Below are 20,348 nucleotides of genomic sequence, written 5' to 3'. Positions count from 1 at the left end.
GCGCAGAAGAGAGGATTTGGGCTTGAGAGACAGCAGCTTAATAACCATCACATCTCATTATAAAAAATGATATTTCGAAATTGCTATCCTGGGGCTTCCCTCCTCCCACCCAGAGTTAGACCATAAAGAAAGCTGAGCGCTGAAGAATTGATGCTTTTGAACTGTGGCGTTGGAGAAGACTCTTGAGAGTCCCTTGGACTGCAAGGAGATCCAACCATTCCATCCTAAAGGAAATCAGTCCTGAGTATTCATTGGAAGGACTGATGCTGAAGCTGAAACTCCAATACTTTGGCCACCTGATGCGGAGAACTGACTCATTTGAAAAGACCCTGATGCTGGGACAGATTGAAGGCGGGAGGAGAAGGGGACAACAGAGGATGAGATGGTTGGATGGCATCACCGACTCGATGGACATGAGTTTGAGTAAACTCTGGGAGTTGGTGATGGGCAGGGAGGCCTGGCGTGCTACCGTCCATGCAGTCACAAAGAGTCGGACATGACTGAGCGACTGAACTGAACTGAACTGGGGCTTCTCTGTTGGCTCAGCGGTAGAGAATCAACCTGCCAGTACAGGAAACATGGATTTGATCCCTGGGCTGGGAAGATCCCACATGCTGCGGAGCAGCTAAGCCCATGTGCCGTAACTATTGAGCATGCTCTCTAGAGACTGGGAGCCACAGCTACTGACGTCCGCGTGCCCTAGAGCCCATGCTGTGCAACAAGGGAAAGCACTGCAGTGAGAAGACCAAGCACTGCATCTAGGCAGCAGCCCCACCTCACTGCCATAGAGAAAAGCCCGTGTAACAATGAAGGCCCAACACAGCCAAAATTAAAAGCAAAATTATTTTTAAAAATTGCTATCATATAAGAAGACAATCATGTGACAATGTCGTGTGAATATCATAGGAGAGAGTGCAGTCAGAAAAAGCGAGTATTACATTACAGAGGTATGAGAGGCAGTTCATTAAGAAAAGCACTTTGATTATTTCTCTGGATTATGTGATGTGTCTGTTGTCTGTGGCTTTTCCGTACTTAATTTGTGGCTGCTTTTCTCAATCTAAATAAATGTTCTCTACGTATCTTAAAAAATAATAAAACGTGTTTACAGCCTTGCCCAGTAACATTCCATGACCGCAAAGTCCAGAGAATGAAGGTGTAAGGGAATAGCACTTCCAAATCTCTGCTCACCCTCAAGGGGAGGCTGACTCGAAGGGCCTTTCTCCCTAGAGCTGCAGTCCCCAGGGCTGAGCTGAACGTGGAGAAAGGGGATGTCTAACCCCCCATGCTTCCTTCTTCCCCTGTCTCCAGTCTACACAGGGGCTCCAGGGGCCCTGAGCACAGACCGGTCACCCTGGCATCCTGTGCCTCGCATGGAGGGGGCCCCGGCATAGTGTTCTTGCTGGACAGGGGACCGCCTCTTCCCTGCACCTGAGCTCTTCTTGGGGTCACTGGTCATCCTGCTTGCGAAGGTGCATCCAGCGGCGAGCAGCAGCCTTCTTCTGGTGTTTGTAGGCTGAGCGGTGTACTCCCTCCTCTCTGAAATGTGACAGCCTGTGTGTCTGTCTCTGGTTCTGCCCAGTGTTATTCTGTATCACTATATGTAGACTAATAAAAGAAATAACTGTCAGCTCCTGGAAAGAAGAAGTGGGCTTTTTATTTATCTTCTTTTTGTGCTTTGTAACAGAATTTTATTAAGTTGCAAGTAGCAGAAATCTGAAACATAGTGGCTTAAACATCTAGGTTTTGTCTTGTCACATATGTAGGTTCTGATTCAGTCCTTCTGTGTTGTAGTAATGCCACGAGTCTCCACTGACCCAGATTTCTTCCAGCTCTCTGCTCTAGCATCTCCAAGAAATGGTTCAGGTTTCCACAGTGGCTGCTGGGACTGCCGCCATCACTTTCATATTCCAGGCAGCAGAAAAGAGAAAGGGGAGGAAACTTTCTAGAAGTCCCATTCCCCTTCTCCTTGCATATCATTCTCCAAAACTTCCAGACTCAGCAGCAAGAAAGGCTGCAGAATGGAGTCTTTCAGCCGATTGATCATGTGCCTGGCCAAAAACTGGTTCTATTTCTAAGGAAGCAGTTGATAAATATTTGTTAAGTTAGCAGAGTATTGGCCAAAGGACTTCTCTGTGGAGAGCAGTTTAGAGAGATTAAAGTTTAAGAGATTAAATATCCAGAAAGGCTGAGATGGTAGAAAATTTCTCAAGACAGTTTACACAGGGAGGAGGGCTTGGAAAATTCAGAGGCCATTCTGGACTTGGAAAATTCAGAGGCCATTCTGTGAACTTTTTTTTTAACATTGAAAATACATATTGGATTGTTTTGATTCCAAAATTATACCTGTTAATTTCTGAAGTTTTGGAAAAAGAAGAAAAGAGAGTCCCCTACTCACAGAACCTAGCGTTAGCCCTCGTTTACATTTTCATGTGCTTTATTCCAACCTCTTCCAGACATAAATAACTTATTAATTTTTAACAAGTGAGGGAAAAAAGACCATTCTTGATCTGTGTGAGTATGTGTGGGTGTAGATGTGTGTGTAGTGGTGTTTTAACTGCTTTTTAAAAAAGGAATACAGTGAAAAGACTTCCTCCCACCTTTGTCTCTTCTGTGGCCCTCCACTTCATGATCACTGCTCATGGTGGTTCTGGATATCACACCGAGTTTATTTTTTGCATGTTTCAGCAAATGCACACTTTCATATTCCCTTTGGCACATTTTACGCGAGCGCCTGTTATTCGTACTGCTCCTCATCTTGCTTTCTCCACTCACAATTTATTCTCACCTCCCTTTCTCCTATCAACACAGAGCTCCCCTCCTCACTTCCACAGCATTCCTTCATGTGGATGGATTCCGTTTGTTAAACAGCTCCCTACTGATGGGCACATGAGTTTGCAATCTTTTGCTGTAATAAACAAATAGACTTTTATGGATCTCATTTGCATACAGTAGCATATTTGTAGGATTAAGTCTTAGATGTGAGATTGCTAGGTGAGATGCATTCATAACTTTGATAGGTATCTCCAGATTACTCTCTACGCTGATTGTAACAATTTACACTCCCACCAGCAGTATATGAGCATGTCTGTTTCCCTATGACCTCATCAAAAGAGTGTATTTTCAAACTTCTGCATTTTTGCCTGTATGATAAATTTTAAAAATCTAACTTGGTGTTACAGCTTTATAATGAGGAGGTTGACTCATAGCTTTGTTTGTTTTTAAATTTCCATGTCTCTGCTCACTGCTTTCCCTTTCGTGAACATTTGCCTATGAGATCTTTGGGCACGCAATGGTCTGTTTAATTAATAAACAGAGGAGAGCTGCAGCCTCAATTCAACAGTTGCTATTTCTCCCTGCATCTTGTCCCTGTTAAATGCTCTAGTTACCTTCTAGCTGAGTGATTATTTATGATTGTGATGATTTATACCCTGATTTATTTCTAAGATATTTCAAGTCAGAAAGTTGGAATGAGGGGAAACTAAGAGTAAAGCATGACTGTAGGGAAAGCAAGACGAGGCCAGAGATGAAGTCAGCGCCCCAGATGTCCTCAACACTGACTAGAGGTCGGTCACAGATCTGGCCAGTACGAAGAGAGACACAGTTCACCGCATCTCTGCAGTGCTGGCCTTCCGGAGTCTGTGATAGATACAGCAGAGTGCTTCGAGAGCAGACACTCCTCCTCCTTCGCCCTCATGGTCCCACTGGGGTGCTGTACAGACCTGGAGCAGCAAAGGCAGCCACACGACTGGGAGGAAAGCAGTCCCGCTGATGGGAAGGGAAGCGGAGAGAAGCTTGGTAGTAAGGAGACCCGGGGAAAGGAGGAAGGGAATGTGCTTAGAATACACACTGGTCAGAGGCAGCTGCCTCCAAAAATTACCTGGATAGATGTAGCACCATTTACCAAACTGTAGGTGTTGCAAATTCATATCAACTTAATTCTATCAATGAAATTAAATATCGTTTAAATATCGTTAAAATTAAATTAAATATCTTAATTTCATATCAACGAAATTCTTTTTTTTTTTTTAATTTATTCATTTATTTGACTGTGCCAGGTCTTGGCTGTGGCATGTGGAATCTTTAGTTGCAGCATGCGGGATCTAGTTCCCTTATCAGGGATTGAACCCAGGCCCCCTGCATTGGGAGTGTGGAGTCTTAGCCACTGGACCACCAGGGAAGTCCCCTACTGAAATTCTTATTCACGTGGCATCCTTTCTCTAAGTCCCGACCTTGGTCAGATTTCTTTGGGGCATCTTGGCTTATTTTTCTGGGCAAGTTGTACTTGGAGTTGACTTCTCTAGAAAAAGAAGATTGCTTTGGGCTTGGTTAGTGACAATACATTGTAAGAAAACATTTGGGATCCTAAAGGAAGGGAGCATAATTCTAAGAATGTTTAGGAAAGACCTGAGAACATCTTCATGTCTATCTAAGTTGACAATATTTTGCTTTTCAGCATACTTCATGCTGAAGGGAATGGCAAACCACTTCAGTATTCTTACCTTGAGAACCCCATGAAGAGAATAAAAAGGCAAAAAGATATGACACTGAAAGATGAACTCCCCAGATCAGTAGGTGCCCAATATGCTACTGGAGAAGAGCAGACAAATAGCTCCAAAAAGAATTAAGAGGCTGAATCAAAGCAAAAATAGCACCTGATTGTGGATGCCACTGGTGATGAAAGTAAAGTTCAAAGCATAGAAACCTGGAATGTGAGGTCCATGAATCAAGGTAAATTGGAAGTGGTCAAACAGGAGATGGCAAGAATGAATATTGACATTTTAGGAATCAGTAAGCTAAAATGGAATGGAAAGGGTGAATTTAATTCAAATGACCATTATAACTACTATTGTGGGCAAGAATCCCTTAGAAGAAATGGAGTAGCCCTCAGTATCAACAAAAGAGTCGAAAGTACAGTACTTGGGTGCAGTCTCAAAAAACGACAAAATGATCTCTGTTCGTTTCCAAGGCAAACCATTCAGTATCACAGTAATCCAAGTCTATGCCCCTGCCACTAATGCTGAAGAAGCTGAAGTTGAACGGTTCTATGAAGACCTACAAGACCTTCTAGAACTAACATCAAGAAAAGATGTCCTTTTCATTATAGGGGACTGGAATGCAAAAGTAGGAAGTCAAGAGATACCTGGAGTAACGGGCAAGTTTGTCCTTGGAGTACAGAATGAAGCAGGGCAAAGGCTATCAGAGTTCTGCCAAGAGAATGCACCGGTCATAACAAACACCCTCTCCCAACAACACAAGAGATGACTCTACACATGGACTTCACCAGATGATCAACACCAAAATCAGATTGATTATATTCTTTGCAGTGGAAGATGGAGAAGCTGTATACAGTCAGCAAAAACAAGACCAGGAGCTGACTGTGGCTCAGATCATGAACTCCCTATTGCCAAATTCAGACGTAAATTGAAGAAAGTAGGGAAAACCTCTAGACCATTCAGGTATGACCTAAATCTAATCCCTTTTGATTATACAGTAGAAGTAACAGATAGATTCAAAGAATTAGATCTGATAGACAGAGTGCCTGAAGAACTATGGACAGAGATTCCTAACACTGTACAGGAGGCGATGATCGAAACCATCCCCAAGAAAAAGAAATGCGAAAAGGCAAGATGGTTGTCTGAGGAGGGCTTACAGATAGCTGAGAAAAGAAGATAAGAGAAAGGAAAAGGAGAAAAGGAAAGATATATCCATCTGAATGCAGAGTTCCAAAGAATAGCAAGGAGAGATAAGAAAGCCTTCCTCACTGATCAATGCAAAGAAATAGAGGAAAACAACAGAATGGGAAAGACTAGAGATCTCTTCAAGAAAATCAGAGATACCAAGGGAAAATTTCATTCAAAGATGGGCTCAATAAAGGACAGAAATGGTAGGGACCTAACAGAAGCAGAAGATATTAAGAAGAGGTGGCAGGAATACACAGAAGAACTGTACAAAAAAGATCTTCATGACCCAGATAATCATGATGGTGTGATCACTCACACTCACCTAGAGCCAGACATCCTGGAATGTGAGGTCAGGTGGGCCTTAGGAAGCATCTCTACGAATAAAGCTAGTGAAGGTGATGGGATTCCAGCTGAGCTATTTAAAATCCTAAAAGATGATGCTGTGAAAGTGCTGCACTCAATATATCAGCAAATGTGGAAAACTCAGCAGTGGACACAGGACTGGAAAAGGTCAGTTTTCATTCTAATCCCAGAGAAAGACAATGGCAAAGAATGTTCAGAATACTGCATAATTGCACTCATCTCACACGCTGGCAAAGTAATGCTCAAAATTCTCCAAGCTATGTTTCAACAGTGCATGAACTGAGAACCTCCAGATATTCAAGCTGGGTTTAGAAAAGGCAGAGGAACCAGAGATCAAATTGCCAACATCCATTGGATCATAGAGAATGCAAGAGAATTCCAAAAACATCTACTTCGGCTTCATTGACTATTCTAAAGACTTTGACTGGGTGGATCACGACAAACTGGGGAAAATTTTTCAAGAGATAGGAATACCAGACCACCTTACCTATCTCCTGAGAAATCTGTATGTAGGTCAAGAAGCAACAGTTAGCACTGAACGTGGAACAACAGACTGGTTCCAAATTGGGAAAGGAGTACGTCAAGGCTGTATATTGTCACCTTGCTTATTTAACTTAAATGCAGAGTACATCATGCAAAATGCCAGGCTGGACAAAGCACAAGCTAGAATCAAGATTGCTGGGAGAAATATCAATAACCTCAGCTATGCAGATAGCACCACCCTTATAGCAGAAAGTGAAGAGGAAGTAAAAAGCCTCTTGATGAAAATGAAAGAGGAGAGTGAAAAAACCTGGCTTAAACCTCAACATTCAGAAAACTAAGATGATGGCATCCAGTCCCATCACTTCATGGCAAATAGATGGGGAAACAGTGGAAACAGTGAGAGACTATTTTGGGCGGCTCCAAAATCACTGCAGATGGTGACTGCAGCTATGAAATTAAAAGACACCTTTTCCTTGGAAGAAAAGCTATGACCAACCTAGACAGCATGTTAAAAAGCAGAGACATTACTTTGCCAGCAAATGTCCATCTAGTCAAAGCTATGGTTTTTCCAGTAGTCATGTATGGATGCGAGAATTGGACCATAAAGAAATCTGAGTGCCAAAGAATTGATGTTTTTGAACTGTGATATTGGAGAAGACTCTTGAGAGTCCCTTGGACAGCATGGAGACCAAACCAGTCCATACTAAAGGAAATCAAACCTGAATATTCATTGGAAGAACTGATGCTGAAGCTATAGTTCCAATACACTGGCCACGTGATGCAAAGAGCTGGCTCATTAGAAAAGACCCAGATGCTGGAAAGGATTGAAGGCAGGAGGAGAAGGGGACGACAGAGATGAGATGGTTGGATGGCATCACTGACTTGATGGACATGAGTTTGAGGAAGCTCCAGGGGTTGGTGATGGACAGGGGAAGGTTGGTGATGGACACGCTAGGGAAGCCTAGCGTGCTGCAGTCTTTTGGTTGCAAAGAGTCGGACATGACTGAGTGACTGAACTGAACTTATACTTCAGGCATTAAATTGTCACTTTAAATCTAGATTGAAAAATCAGCCATCCTATAACTATAGCTCTGGTAAGAATTGTTTGCTTGTGAAAGGGTGTATGAGAAACAAAAAATAGTGCTAGTATAGTGGAATAAACATTTTTCCCAAAAAATCAATGTTGTTATATTGTCTTTTCACACACACACAAAACCATAGCCATTGCTCAGGATCAAAAATAAACTTGTTTTGCTTCGTTTGGTTCAGATAAAGCAATCTTCTCTCCAGACGAACCAAACAAACCCTTTTACTTACAGCACAATATTTTGTCTTTCCAGGCATCCTATAAACCACTGTTGAAGCAGGTTGTGGAGGAAATATTTAATCCCGAGAGGCCAGATCCAGCTGACATTGAACACATGTCTTCAGGCCTCACTGATCTCCTTAAAACTGGATTCAGCATGTTCATGAAGGTAAAGTCACTGTGACAAGGTAATCCTAAGTGTAATGCTATCTTTGCTGGGCTTGAAAATGCTGGTACCTCCTTAACCCTGGTGAGTATCACAGAAGAGAATGTCTGGCCTTTCTGAAATCAGGTACAATCTTCATGTAACTTTTGCTTATAAGCAGCCTGACCCTCTAGCTTCCCTTGACCTAAGTATTATGATCTTTTCTGATCAAGAGGTAAGGACAGAGCTTCCTCCAGGGTAGCGCTACTGAAAGTATCCCTCCTGGTTCACACTTTCACTTAACACAAATCCACATACAGATCTTAGTGGTAGTTTTGTGCCCTTAATTCTAGAGCTTACTGTGTGGGATAACAAGTAACTCTCCTCAGTCATATAACCAGCATTATCCCACAATCCATTTGAAAATGACTTTTAATTTGGCTTAACAGACTCCTGGGTGACAAGTACGAGAATTTCTCTAGCTAATATCGAGACTAAGTCAAAATTACCAAACCGCCTTTGCAGTGGGGATGAAAGGAGGAAAAGTACACAAATGTGATCTATTTTTAACCCACTGTAAAGTTTCTAAATTTAAAAAGCTCTAAATGAGATTACAGGCTGACCTCCTCGTCTATGCCAGGATTTCGGTTGTAATAACTCTTGGAAATAACAGAATGTTTTGCCAGTTTCAAAGCGTCTTTGAAATCATGAATTAACCTTCATAGATGATCTGGCCTTTCAGAGTTCAATAAATGCATATGCCAGGAAAACTGGTCCGCTCCAAAAGCCAGAGGGCGGAAGCCAGTCAGACTCTAAACCAAGCAGCGAGCAGCTGGAATGGACTGTAGGTCTCCTCCCCAGTGCTTCCAGTCATCATCAGCTTCTGATGCAACATGTAGCTGGGGCATTTTCCCTCTATCTGTTTTTTTTTTTTTTTTTTTTAAATAATACAGCACAGATCAGCTTCTCAAAAGTGTTCAAGGGCTCCTGTGTAAATGTAAGCCAGGGTTGTCTAGCAGCTCTTCATACTGGCTGGTTTTTACAGATGCTTCCAAGCTAGATGTGCTCTCTGACTTTCTCCACCTGAGCACTCTATTGCTTCATTCATAAGCTTGGACTTAATCTTGAAGAGAAACTAAAATAAGAAGTGTGGATTTTCCTGCCCTCGTTGGTCAGGTCTGAGCGCAGCCCACTGTGACCTTTTGCAGTCAGCCTGCTGCATCCAGAGTCTGGCCAAGGGCCCAAGTGGAGGCTCGAACCCGCCTGAGCAGAGCGCTGATTCGCAAAGAGGCGCGGTGTCAGTGAGAGGAGGCCTTAACTTGCCCGAACATAACTCGCCAGTGATGTTCTACAGAAGAACAGTTTCCTGGCAAAAGGGTTCTGTGACAAAATATGTCACAGACATTATTAAACAGAAAATTAAACCGAAAGTCTTTGCTGTCACATGTCACAGTGCCTTTAATACGCTAATGGACTTCGCAACTCTCCGACGGCTGACTCAGGCCGTCTGTTGTAGGAGGACGGTCCACTTGTATTTTCCATCACTGTTTCATGAACCATGAGACATCACATCTTTAAATTACCCTTTTAAACTCTACAGAGTGTTTTCTGCAGCTCTCCTTGCAGTCGGAAGCTTCACTGTCCTGAGACGGGCTTTGCCTGGGGGATGTTTAGGACTGTCCTGGGCCATCACTGGGCTGCCAAGTTTCTCTCCATTCAAATCCCTGGAGTTAGGGCTCATACAGAGATGCTCCTGCCCCCAGAGATGGATCCCAAAGGGAGGTTTCCATTTAATGGATTTAAGAAAAAAGAATTGTGCATTCTCCCAGCAGCTGCCAGGACCCACTCCTCAGACCCCAGCTGCTGGGCCTCTGCACTCACTTACCAGGGGTGTCTCATTTGTCTGCAGGTGGTGGGAGAGTCTTGGTGGGCTAGGCAGAACCTTCCCCACCCCAGCACCCCAAGGGAGAATTGTTTTATTTTGTTTCTACCTGGACCTCTATGGCTGGCTCTTCTCATCATTCCAGAGAACTTGGCAAGGAAAGTTACTGGCAGCCCACGTGTCAGGGTTTGAACAAAACTGTGGTAAATGAAAAGAGGAACACTGGGCTTTGAGGAACCGCTTTGGTTTGGTTTAAGGCCGGTGGAAAGAAGAGGATGTGGAGGGAGGAGGCAGAGGCTCTCATGGCCACGGCCGTTCACCAGTTTCCCTGGTCCTGTTCTCGGAGGCTTCTCACTACCAGAGTCAGGCAGCTAAGCTGTGGTTACCTGTACCCGCGGATCAGCCATCCTCACATTCAGACCTTACAATGACCCTTTCATTATCCCTGCTTTACCCACAGGGAAACTGAAGCCCAGAAGGGGTAAGCAGTAGATATGAGCTTTCAGAAGGCTCGGGTTGGGTCGTCCTCCCCCCCTTCTAGGTGTTTTCTGAACAGCACGCAGGAAGTGGGACACCAGGATTCGTCCCCAGACCCATCTTATTCCAAAGCCCACGCAACACTTCTTGGCACCAGGATGCTACCGGGTATTCTGTTGGAAGTTCAGTATTCATGTCATGAACTCTTTTCTTCCTGCTGACTCATTAGCACAGATGCTTTTCCTCTCCAGTATCTACGCAGTGCCTCAATCAGTTCCCAGCCCGGAGTGAACCTCAGAACAGCCCAGGTGGGGGCACTCTCCCGCGGTCATCTGCTGGGACTGCTTCTCTGGGACTCAGTCCAGGGACTCCTGGGCCGTACAGCCCCGGGAGGAGAAATGTGCGCAGCGGTGTTGGGTTGCCTCCATACGCCGCAGCTTCATTCTGTATCAGCGGCCGACAGCCATTGCTTTCCTGCCACTTGCTGCCCTGCTCTTTGCCTCTGGGACCTGTTTCCCCCTCTTCTCACTCAGAGCCAACCGAAGCTAAGCCTGAAAGGACCAAACAGAACCTGATGAAATAAAGGTGTCCATGCGGCCTCCTTCTCTGCTTGGGGTGCTGCTCGTCCAAATGGGAGCTCCGTGGTGCCGGAAAGGGAGCTGTCTCTGGACTCACATGGTTTCACAGGTGACATTGGCTCAGAGTCATCAGAGGGAGAACCTGCAGCCTAGGCAGGGGGTGAGAAGCTGGGGAGAGATGTGCTAGTAAGTAGACGAGTAGATGTTCCCGCAGGGTGTGCTTGGGCCCCACAGCGGTGACAGGAAGACCATAGGGGAGGGGTTTCCAGGCCCCAGGGTATCGTCAGGGCGCCTTACCTGGTGCACACACCACTGCAGCTGCCTGTACTCCCGCTTTTTCATGATACATCTCTGTCATTACACACTGCAGTGAAGGGAAAGTCGCTCAGTCATGTCCGACGCTTTGTGGACTATAAATTGATTTGATAATAGCACCCACTTTATAGGGCAGTTGTGAGAATGCAGTGAGTTCATGCATACAACGGTGCCTGTCCTACAGTAAGTGCTAGTTCAGTCGTGTCCGACTCCCTGTGCCCCATGAACCGCAGCACGCCAGGCCTCCCTGTCCATCACCAACTTCCGGAGTTCACCCAAACCCATGTCCATTGAGTCGGTGATGCCATCCAACCATCTCATCTTCTGTCGTCCCCTCTCCTCCTGCCCTCAGTCTTTCTCAGCAGCAGGGTCTTTTTTAATGAGTCAGCTCTCCACATCAGGTGGCCAAAGTATTGGAGTTTCAGCTTCAACATCAGTCCCTCCAATGAACACCCAGGACTGATCTCCTTCAGGATGAACTGGTTGGATCTCCTTGCAGTCCAACGGACTCTCAAGAGTCTTCTCCAACACCACAGTTCAAAAGCATCAATTCTTCTGTGTTTAGCTTTCTTAGTCCAACTCTCACACCCATACATGACCACTGGAAAAACCATAGCCTTGACTAGACGGACCTTTGTTAGCAAAGTAATGTCTCTGCTTTTTTTTTTTTTTTTTCTTTTTAACCATCTATTTCTGTTTATTTGAAAGTAGGACCTCACAGATTTTTCTTCTATATCTCATTTTTTCTCCTGTATTTTCCAAACTTTTTGTTGTATATCTAGAACACATCCTTGACTGATAGGAAATTATCAGATTATTAACTTGTGTCTTGAACTATATTATTATAGTTCATTATAATATATGCTTCTGAACACCATGTTAGTCTCAGGTTAAATATACTTGCTTGTAGGAATCCAAATAATTTTTGGAATGAATTTATCAATATGTTTGGAAACATCTTAATTTTCACTGAATTTCAAAAATTTTCACTCAGGTATTGTTATTTAAACATAGTGAAGGAATAAAGGAAAAATAATGCTTTTTAATATGCTATCAGGTTAGTCATAACTTTCCTTCCAAGGAGTAAGCATCCTTTAATTTCATGGGTGCAATCACCATCTGCAGTGATTTTGGAGTCCAGAAAAATAAAGTCAGCCACTGTTTCCACTGTTTCCCCATCTATTTCCCATGAAGTGATAGGACCAGATGCCATGATCTTAGTTTTCTGAATGTTGAGCTTTAAGCCCATGTTTTTACTCTCCTCTTTCACTTTCATCAAGAGGCTTTTTAGTTCCTCTTCGCTTCCTGCCATAAGGGTGGTGTCATCTGCATATCTGAGGTTATTGCCATTTCTCCCGGCAATCTTGATTCCAGCTTGTGCTTCATCCAGCCCAGCGTTTCTCATGATGTACTCTGCATATAAGTTAAATAAGCAGGGTGACAATATACAACCTTGATGTACTCCTTTTCCTATTTGGAACCAGTCTGTTGTTCCATGTCCAGTTCTAACTGTTGCTTCCTGACCTGCATACAGATTTCTCAGGAGGCAGGTCAGGTGGTCTGGTATTCCCATCTCTTTCAGAATTTTCCAGTTTATTGTGATCCACAAAATCAAAGGCTTTGGCATAGTCAATAAAGCAGAAATAGATGTTTTTCTGGAACTCTCTTGCTTTTTCGATGATCCAGCAGATGTTGGCAATTTGATCTCTGGTTCCTCCGCCTTTTCTAAAACCAGCTTGAACATCTGAAGGTTCACAGTTCACATATTGCTGAAGCCTGGCTTGGAGAGTTTTGAGCATTACTTTACTAGCGTGTGAGATGAGTGCAATTGTGGTAGTTTGAGCCTTCTTTGGCATTACCTTTCTTTGGGATTGGAACAAAAACTGACCTTTTCCAGTCTTGTGGCCATTGCTGAGTTTTCCAAATTTGCTGATATATTGAGTGCAGCACTTTCACAGCATCATCTTTTAGAATTTGAAATAGCTCAGCTGGAATTCCATCACCTCCACTAGCTTTGTTCATAGTGATGCTTCCTAAGGCCCACCTGACTTCACATTCCAGAATGTCCGGCTCTAGGTGAGTGTGAGTGATGACATCTTCATGATTATCTGGGTCGTGAAGACCTTTTTTGTACAGTTCTTCTGTGTATTCTTGCCACCTCTTCATAATATCTTCTGCTTCTGTTAGGTCCCTACCATTTCTGTCCTTTATTGAGCCCATCTTTGAATGAAATGTTCCCTTGGTATCTCTGATTTTCTTGAAGAGATCTCTAGTCTTTCCCATTCTGTTGTTTTCCTCTATTTCTTTGCATTGATCAGTGAGGAAGGCTTTCTTATCTCTCCTTGCTATTCTTTGGAACTCTGCATTCAAATGGGTATATCTTTCCTTTCCTCTTTGCTTTTTGCTTCTCTTCTTTTCACAGCTATTTGTAAGGTCTCCTCAGATGACCATTTTGCTTTTTTGCATTTCTTTTTCTTGGGGATTGTCTTGATTCCTGTCTCCTGTACAATGTTATGAACCTCCATCTATAGTTCATCAGGCACTCTGTCTATCAGATCTAGTCCCTTAAATCTATTTCTCACTTCCACTGTACAGTCATAAGAGGTTTGATTTAGGTCATACCTGAATGGTCTAGTGGTTTTCTCCACTTTCTTCAACTTAAGTCAGAATTTGGCAATAAGGAGTTCATGATCTGAGCCACAGTCAGTTCCCAGTCTTATTTTTGCTGACTCTATAGAACTTCTCCATCTTTGGCTGCAAAGGATATAATCAGATTTCGGTGTTGACCATCTGGTGATGTCCATGTGTAGAGTCTTCTCTTGTGTTGTTGGAAGAGGGTGTTTGCTATGACCAGTGCGTTCTCTTGGCAGAACTCTGTTAGCCTTTGCCCTGTTTCATTCTGTACTCCAAGGTCAAATTTGCCTGTTACTCCAGGTGTTTCCTGACTCCTACTTTTGCATTCCAGTCCCCTATAATGAAAAGGACATCTTTTTTGGGTGTTAGTTCTAGAAGTCCCTGTAGGTCTTCATAGAACCGTTCAACTTCAGCTTCTTCAGCGTTACTGGTCAGGGCATAGACTTGAATTAACGTGATATTGAATGGTTTGCCTTGGAAATGAACAGAGATCATTCTGTCGTTTTTGAGATTGCACACAAGTACTGCATTTCGGCCTCTTTTGTTGACTATGAGGGCTACTCCATTTCTTCTAAGGGATTCCTGCCCACAGTAGTAGATATAATGGTCAACTGAGTTAAATTCACCCATTCCATCACCTAACATTTAATGATGTTATTAAGAAAATGAAAATAGCAGAAAGTGCTAAGTACATGTTTGCTGTTTTTATTTTGACAAGTTCACGTTCCTGGTCAGAGTGTGGCTCCCCAGAGCCGCCGTGAGAGTCTCTATATCCTTGTGCGGAGCCCACTTGTGGGCCATTGGTGCTCACGGATTGCCTGCTGAGTGAATTAGTGAATCACATAGGAGAGAACAGACACCTCCCCGCAAAGCCATGAGCACGTCCTATCTCACTCCTGACTTGTTCTTGCTAGGAGACATGGAGCCTCAGTGCCTGTGGGAAGCTGTGTTTGTACGGCCGCGCTGAGTTTTCCCAGACCCCCTGGTTCTCCCCTGTGAGTCCAGCCTTCGTGTCCTCAGTCTCAGGGGATATGGACTGCCCCGCCTGGGGCAAGCTGTGGAGCCTGTGAGATTCTGTACGTGTGCTGTGATGAGATGGTTCAAGGGAGGCGTGGCCAGCTGGGCTGGACCCTGAGCACCTGGGGATGGAGGCAGAAGCCCAAAATAACTCGAGCCCCTAACTCCACCAGGAGCCCTACAGAAGCTCTGTCTCCACATCCCTGGAGAGGGCAAGTGCTCCACCCTACAGGTGCTCCTCAGACAGCCTCTGTGCTGTAGGGAAGTGAGACTTCCATCCCAGATGCTCCAAAGTGGCTAACAGCATTCAGTCTCATTGATGAACATGTCTGCAGACAGTGAAAGTTAGGGATATGCCCATGTGTCCAAGATTCTCTGCATCAAACAAGTCCTCTGTGAGAGGAAAGTCAAGGTAGCTGGATTCTGCCCTTAGTACAGTCAGAACCTCATGTGCCGATACCAGACTGCAACTTGTTAAAGTCACTTCCCTTCCGTTGCTTTAGCACACTTGCCTGTATAAATCAGACTCTCCAGACAAGTCTCTCATCCCCACCTGTCCTGGTTATCAGTCGGTACATCAGAAGCCGTGTTGAAACACTGGCTTTAAACATCATTGATCATTTATTTGGTTCATGAATGTGCTGTCTGGGCAGAGCTCAGCGGAGAAGAACTCGCCTCCAAGGTTAAGCTGACCATCAGCTGGTAGGTAGCTCAGCCCGGCCTGTGAGCTGAAGGCATCAGTTCCTCTCCACACAGGCTTCTCCACGTGGCCTGAGCGTCCTCACAGCAAGGCAGCCGCATTCCAAGGGCAAGCATCCTGAGAGAGCAGCAGGTGGGAACCTCAGAAGCCACAGAGCGTCACTCCCTCAATGCTCTGTCGGTTGAGGCAGTCACAAATGCCTTCCTGGGTTCAAGGGGAGGGACCTGCTCTCTTCCTGTTAAAAAGGGAACCAGAGCATGAGGAGCAGAAAATATCATTGAGGCCACTTTGGAAATACCATCCACCCTCCACTTAAGTGTAGGATTGGCTGTCCAATCCAGCAAGAGCAGTGTTTGAATTCTAGAAGTTTTCCCTTCAATCTAGAGGACAGAAGATTCACTCATAATTCTGATCTGGTTTCAAAATAAATGAGTCTGGAAAGGCTCTGGTAGCAAAAGGCATGCTTGCTACTTGCCTAAAATCATTTTAAATAATATAATCTTTAAAAAAAATTTAACAAAAAATAAAAAAAGCCTTCCTGAGGGATGAGACACTGAGCCGTAGAACTTTGCTCTCCCAAGTTCTCCCCATCACGCCCTGTCAAGGTAAGAGATAGGCTAGGGAGCAGAGCTGAGCACCCTCGAGGTCATTCTTCCTGCGGTTCTGAGAAAGTGTTTGGAGTCAACTCAGCGTACTCCTCCACCGGAGGCTAGACTTGTGGTTAGCCGCACAGAACTGTCGGCTTCAAAGGGCAGTGCCCTGGGTGGAGGGGAGTATCAAAGTCCAGAGAAACTGCTTTGGCAGAACCTGAGTCTTTAAACAGTCAAGTAAGTCTTCTCTCCAAATGCCTGTGCGTGAAGCACCTTGATCTCTGTAGAAAAAAACTTGATAGCGATCTAATAAATAAGTTGAACCATACCTTCCCACTCTCACAACAGCGTTAATTTAATTTAAAATGAGCATGTCTAATAGGCAGCACTTTGAAAATGCGTTTCTGGAATTTGTGGTTTGGATTTCAGTCTCCTGAAAATAATATATTTTATATCTACTCCATGTGTTTGGACTCCAACTTGTTTTGACTAAAGGACATGATTTGTCAAGATGTTTTCTCTGCTGGAATTGGCATGAGGAGGGTGGGTTGTATCTGATGAAATTGCACAAGGCCCTTTTACCTCCTTTTATGAGCGTTGTTAAACTGCGTGTTGTTGTTGTTCCCTTTCTTATATGGCCGTGCTTAACTGCAAAAAAAATAAAACATTTATGAAAAACACTCACAGAAGACTCAGTGCTTGCCTCTGGGCCCTCAATAGGAGTCCCGTGAGCGCTCCATGGCCTTAGGCAGAGGAGGAAAAGGCCCACAGGATAGAGGGGACAGCTGCTCAGGCCCACCCTGAAAAGCCGGAGCTGAGATACGTTATTGGCAATTAACCAAGTGGCCCTAACTTTATCAAGGAAAGCCCTCATTGGGAGGACCGAGGTGTCTCCGAAAATGTGAGGGCAGCCATGCAGTGAGCCTCAGGAAAGATTGGGCCCAAGAACTGGAAAGCCATCAGGAAACCAGATAGTTCTTGAAGACTGGCTGCAGCCTGCAAAAGATGCCAAGAACCATCCCAGCTTTGCTCAGTGAAGAGAGTCATGTGAACGGTGGGAGCTGTGCTGCGGGTGTTGATGCTTCTTAGGAGCTTTTTCTGGGCCTCATCTGTCTTAGGTTCAGTCTCCATTCCCAGGGCTGGGTCTCACATTGGGCCAGCCTGGGCCAGGGGCCCATTCCTGCGCCATTCAGTCGAGATCGGAGGAGGGCAGGACCACAATGTAACTACACGCTGCCAGGAGCCCACCCCGTAACCATGCAGATGGAGGGGACTGTTCATGTGTGAGCTGGACAGACATCTACAGATGCAGCTACGGTGGGGTGAAGGAGGCTGTAAGGATAAAGGGCAAAAGTGATGAGCTTCAGGTGCAATTTGATGTCAGATCCCTGGACTGAGGATGGTCATCAAGTCCAGCTCCTTATCGTTTACATAAGAAAAACACAACTCAGAGATGAACTGTTGGCTTAGGCCCATTACACTTAATAGCATTTCTGATGAGAGGAAAACGTCTCAGCATTTGGTGTCTGTTGATTAAATCAGCACAAGTCTTGGAATTTGTTTGCAACACTATTTATAACTATTGTTTATATTTTCTTCTTCTTAATTATGCTCCATACTATGGTCTGATTTTTGTGTAACATTTGCTAAATAAGATCCATAAGTTCTAGTGAGTTAGATCTTGGAAGGAATCATTAAACAGAAACTTGGTTTTGGCCGGCTACAAACTTTGCCTGCCTGTGAGCAATTACCGAGAGCCTCTTGCATGCTAGTCACTGCTGTGGGTGAGGAAGATGCAGACAGGCTAGCTGTCCTACCTGCCACAGCGCAGCTCACGTCGGAGAGCTTACAGTTGGTTAGGGAGAAGGACAGGAACCTTGAGAGCTGTGGGGACAAAAGAGAAGTGGCGTCCGGGCGGGCTGTGAGAGTACAGAGAAGGGGGAGCTTAAGCAGGCAGTCAGAGGAGCTGAATGTGTCCGACCCAGTAGGAGTGAGCAACAAGTGATGGACGTTCTGGGCTAAGTCGAAGGAATTCCAGGGAGCTCCAAATGGCTGGAGCTCAGAGCAGCCTGTGAGGAGTGGAAGAAGATAAGACAGAGAGATAAGCAGAAGGCGGGTCATGAAGGGCTGGAGGCTTGACATTTGACCAGAAATGATGAGGTTTTATGCCATGTTTTTTAGGAACATAGAACCAGTGTGTTGGAGAAGGAAATGGCAACCCACTCCAGTATTCTTGCCTGGGAAATCCCAGGGACAGAGGAGCCTGGCAGGCTACAGTCCATGGGGTCACGAGAGTTGGACACAACTTAGCAACTAAATCACCAAAACAACCAGTGTGTATTTTATAAAGATCACCTGGCAGAATGAGAGAGCAGGGAATGAGGCCAGACTGGCATCAGATTGGGGAGAGAACGTGAGAAGAGTCGGGGTCAGGTAGGGGCTGAGGGAGGGAGGGCAAGGATGCAGCCCTGGTGGGTCCCCTGGACTGGGCATTGATGGGATGTGCAAGTAAATGAGGGCATTTTCCAGGGCCCCTCGTCCAGTCGGGGATGATTGGATGGCAGGTGTTTACATTCTCTCTGACTCCGGAGCAGAAGTGGAGAAGAAAATAACTTGTGTTTTAGAGTTTAGGTGCCTGTAAGACAGCTTTGCAGCTCAGCAGAGCCTGGGCCTGCAGTAGTGACCTGGGGACAGGCCCTCTGAGTCCTGGACCGTGGACAGGACAGGGCCACCCAGGGAGGGCGTTTGGGAGAAGAGGCCCCGGCAGTCAGGAACACAGTGTGGGATGGGACAGGTCACGCAAGAGGAGAGCCCGGGAGGCAGGAGAGACACTGAGGGCTTAGAAAACAGAGAGGTGGGGTGGGGAGGCTCCAGGATGGGGACGCCGTCCACGGCAGCAGATGCAGCAGGGAGGTCGAGCTAATGACACAGTGACTGGCAGCATGGCAGCCTTTGCACTGAGATGAAGTGAGTCCCACGAGGAGCCTGGGTACTGGCTGACATTGCCGAGGAACTAAACGTGCAGAGCCCTGAGAGATGAAAGCTAGTAAAAATGCTTTCAGTTTGAAGAATCTGTTTATAAAGGAGGGCGTGTGGAATGTATCCCACTCTTCTCCAAGGCAGACCTGCATTTCTGTCTCAGCCCTATAGCTTACGAATTGGAAAACTTGGGACAAGTCACTTCACTGTCTCTGTCTGTAAAATGGAGCTTCTACCTACTTCATAGAGTCCAAGATTGTGCAAAGTAATGCCTGCCCCGTGCGTGCGTGCAAAGTCGCTTCAGTTGTGTCCGACTCCCTGCAGCCTTATGGATTATAGCCCGCTAGGCTCCTCTGGCCATGGGGTTCTCCGGGCAAGAATGCTGGAAGTGGGTTGCCTATTCCCTTCTCCAGGGGAATCTTCCCTACCCAGGGATCAAACCCGTGTCTCCTACTTCTCCTATGTCGGCAAGCAGGTTCTTTGCCACTAGTACCACGTGGGAACCCCAACCTTGCTTTATTTCCTCCACAGCACTTACCGCTTTCCTTACTTACCAATTTACTTCCGTATTTTGTCATTTTCCCCAACAAAAATATAAACTGTTTGATGGCAGAGATTCTTCTTGGTTCATTCACCGCTGAGTTCCCAGTGCCTAGAACAGTGGCTGGCCCATAGTGCTTGCTCAGTGGGTATTTGTGGAATGGATGAATAAGTGAATAAAAAGCGGAGCTGGACCTGAAGTGCTCAGTGGCGGCAGCAGTGCTGTTACTGACTCCTTCTGGGACAAGAGCCGTTACGAGGCCACCCTCAAAGTCAGCGCAGCTGCTGTCGGGGCCCAGGGACCTTTGGGCCAACACTCCCGTTACACTGTCTCCCTCCTGCGAGGCCTGCCCACTATTGGAGGATGGAGGGCCTGACCATTGCCCGTGCTGGGGACAAAGAGTCAGTCATGAAGGGAAACAGGAGTGGAGGAGAACCAGCAGCTGGGTTCCCAGGATGCCCAGAGAACTCCAGGGAACCAGGAGCAGAGGAAATGCTTCCCATAGAGACCAGCCAGGACATCAGAGAGTGCTCCTGGGGCCAGAGCTGCAGAGAAGGTGTCGGCAGCCTTGGCCTCAAAGGCTGGGTTAATGGTGGGGAGAAACGGTCTTCTCCGACCAGAACTGATGTCTTAAAATCACAGCCAATGAAGGTTTAG

General features: G+C 45.5%; 1 protein-coding gene across 1 annotated transcript in view; it reads left to right on the top strand.

Moving 5' to 3' along the window:
- Positions 1-20,348, top strand: part of SCFD2 (sec1 family domain containing 2) — a 393,415-nt gene that overhangs the window by 352,300 nt on the left and 20,767 nt on the right. The window contains exon 7 of the mRNA XM_043448486.1: positions 7,868-8,002. Coding sequence (XP_043304421.1) covers positions 7,868-8,002 — 135 coding nt within the window. The remainder of the gene's footprint in view (positions 1-7,867; positions 8,003-20,348) is intronic.

Source organism: Cervus canadensis, chromosome 26 (assembly GCF_019320065.1).
Source record: "Cervus canadensis isolate Bull #8, Minnesota chromosome 26, ASM1932006v1, whole genome shotgun sequence".
In the NCBI taxonomy this organism is placed as follows: domain Eukaryota; kingdom Metazoa; phylum Chordata; class Mammalia; order Artiodactyla; family Cervidae; genus Cervus; species Cervus canadensis.
This window is presented reverse-complemented; position numbering and strand designations above follow the sequence as displayed.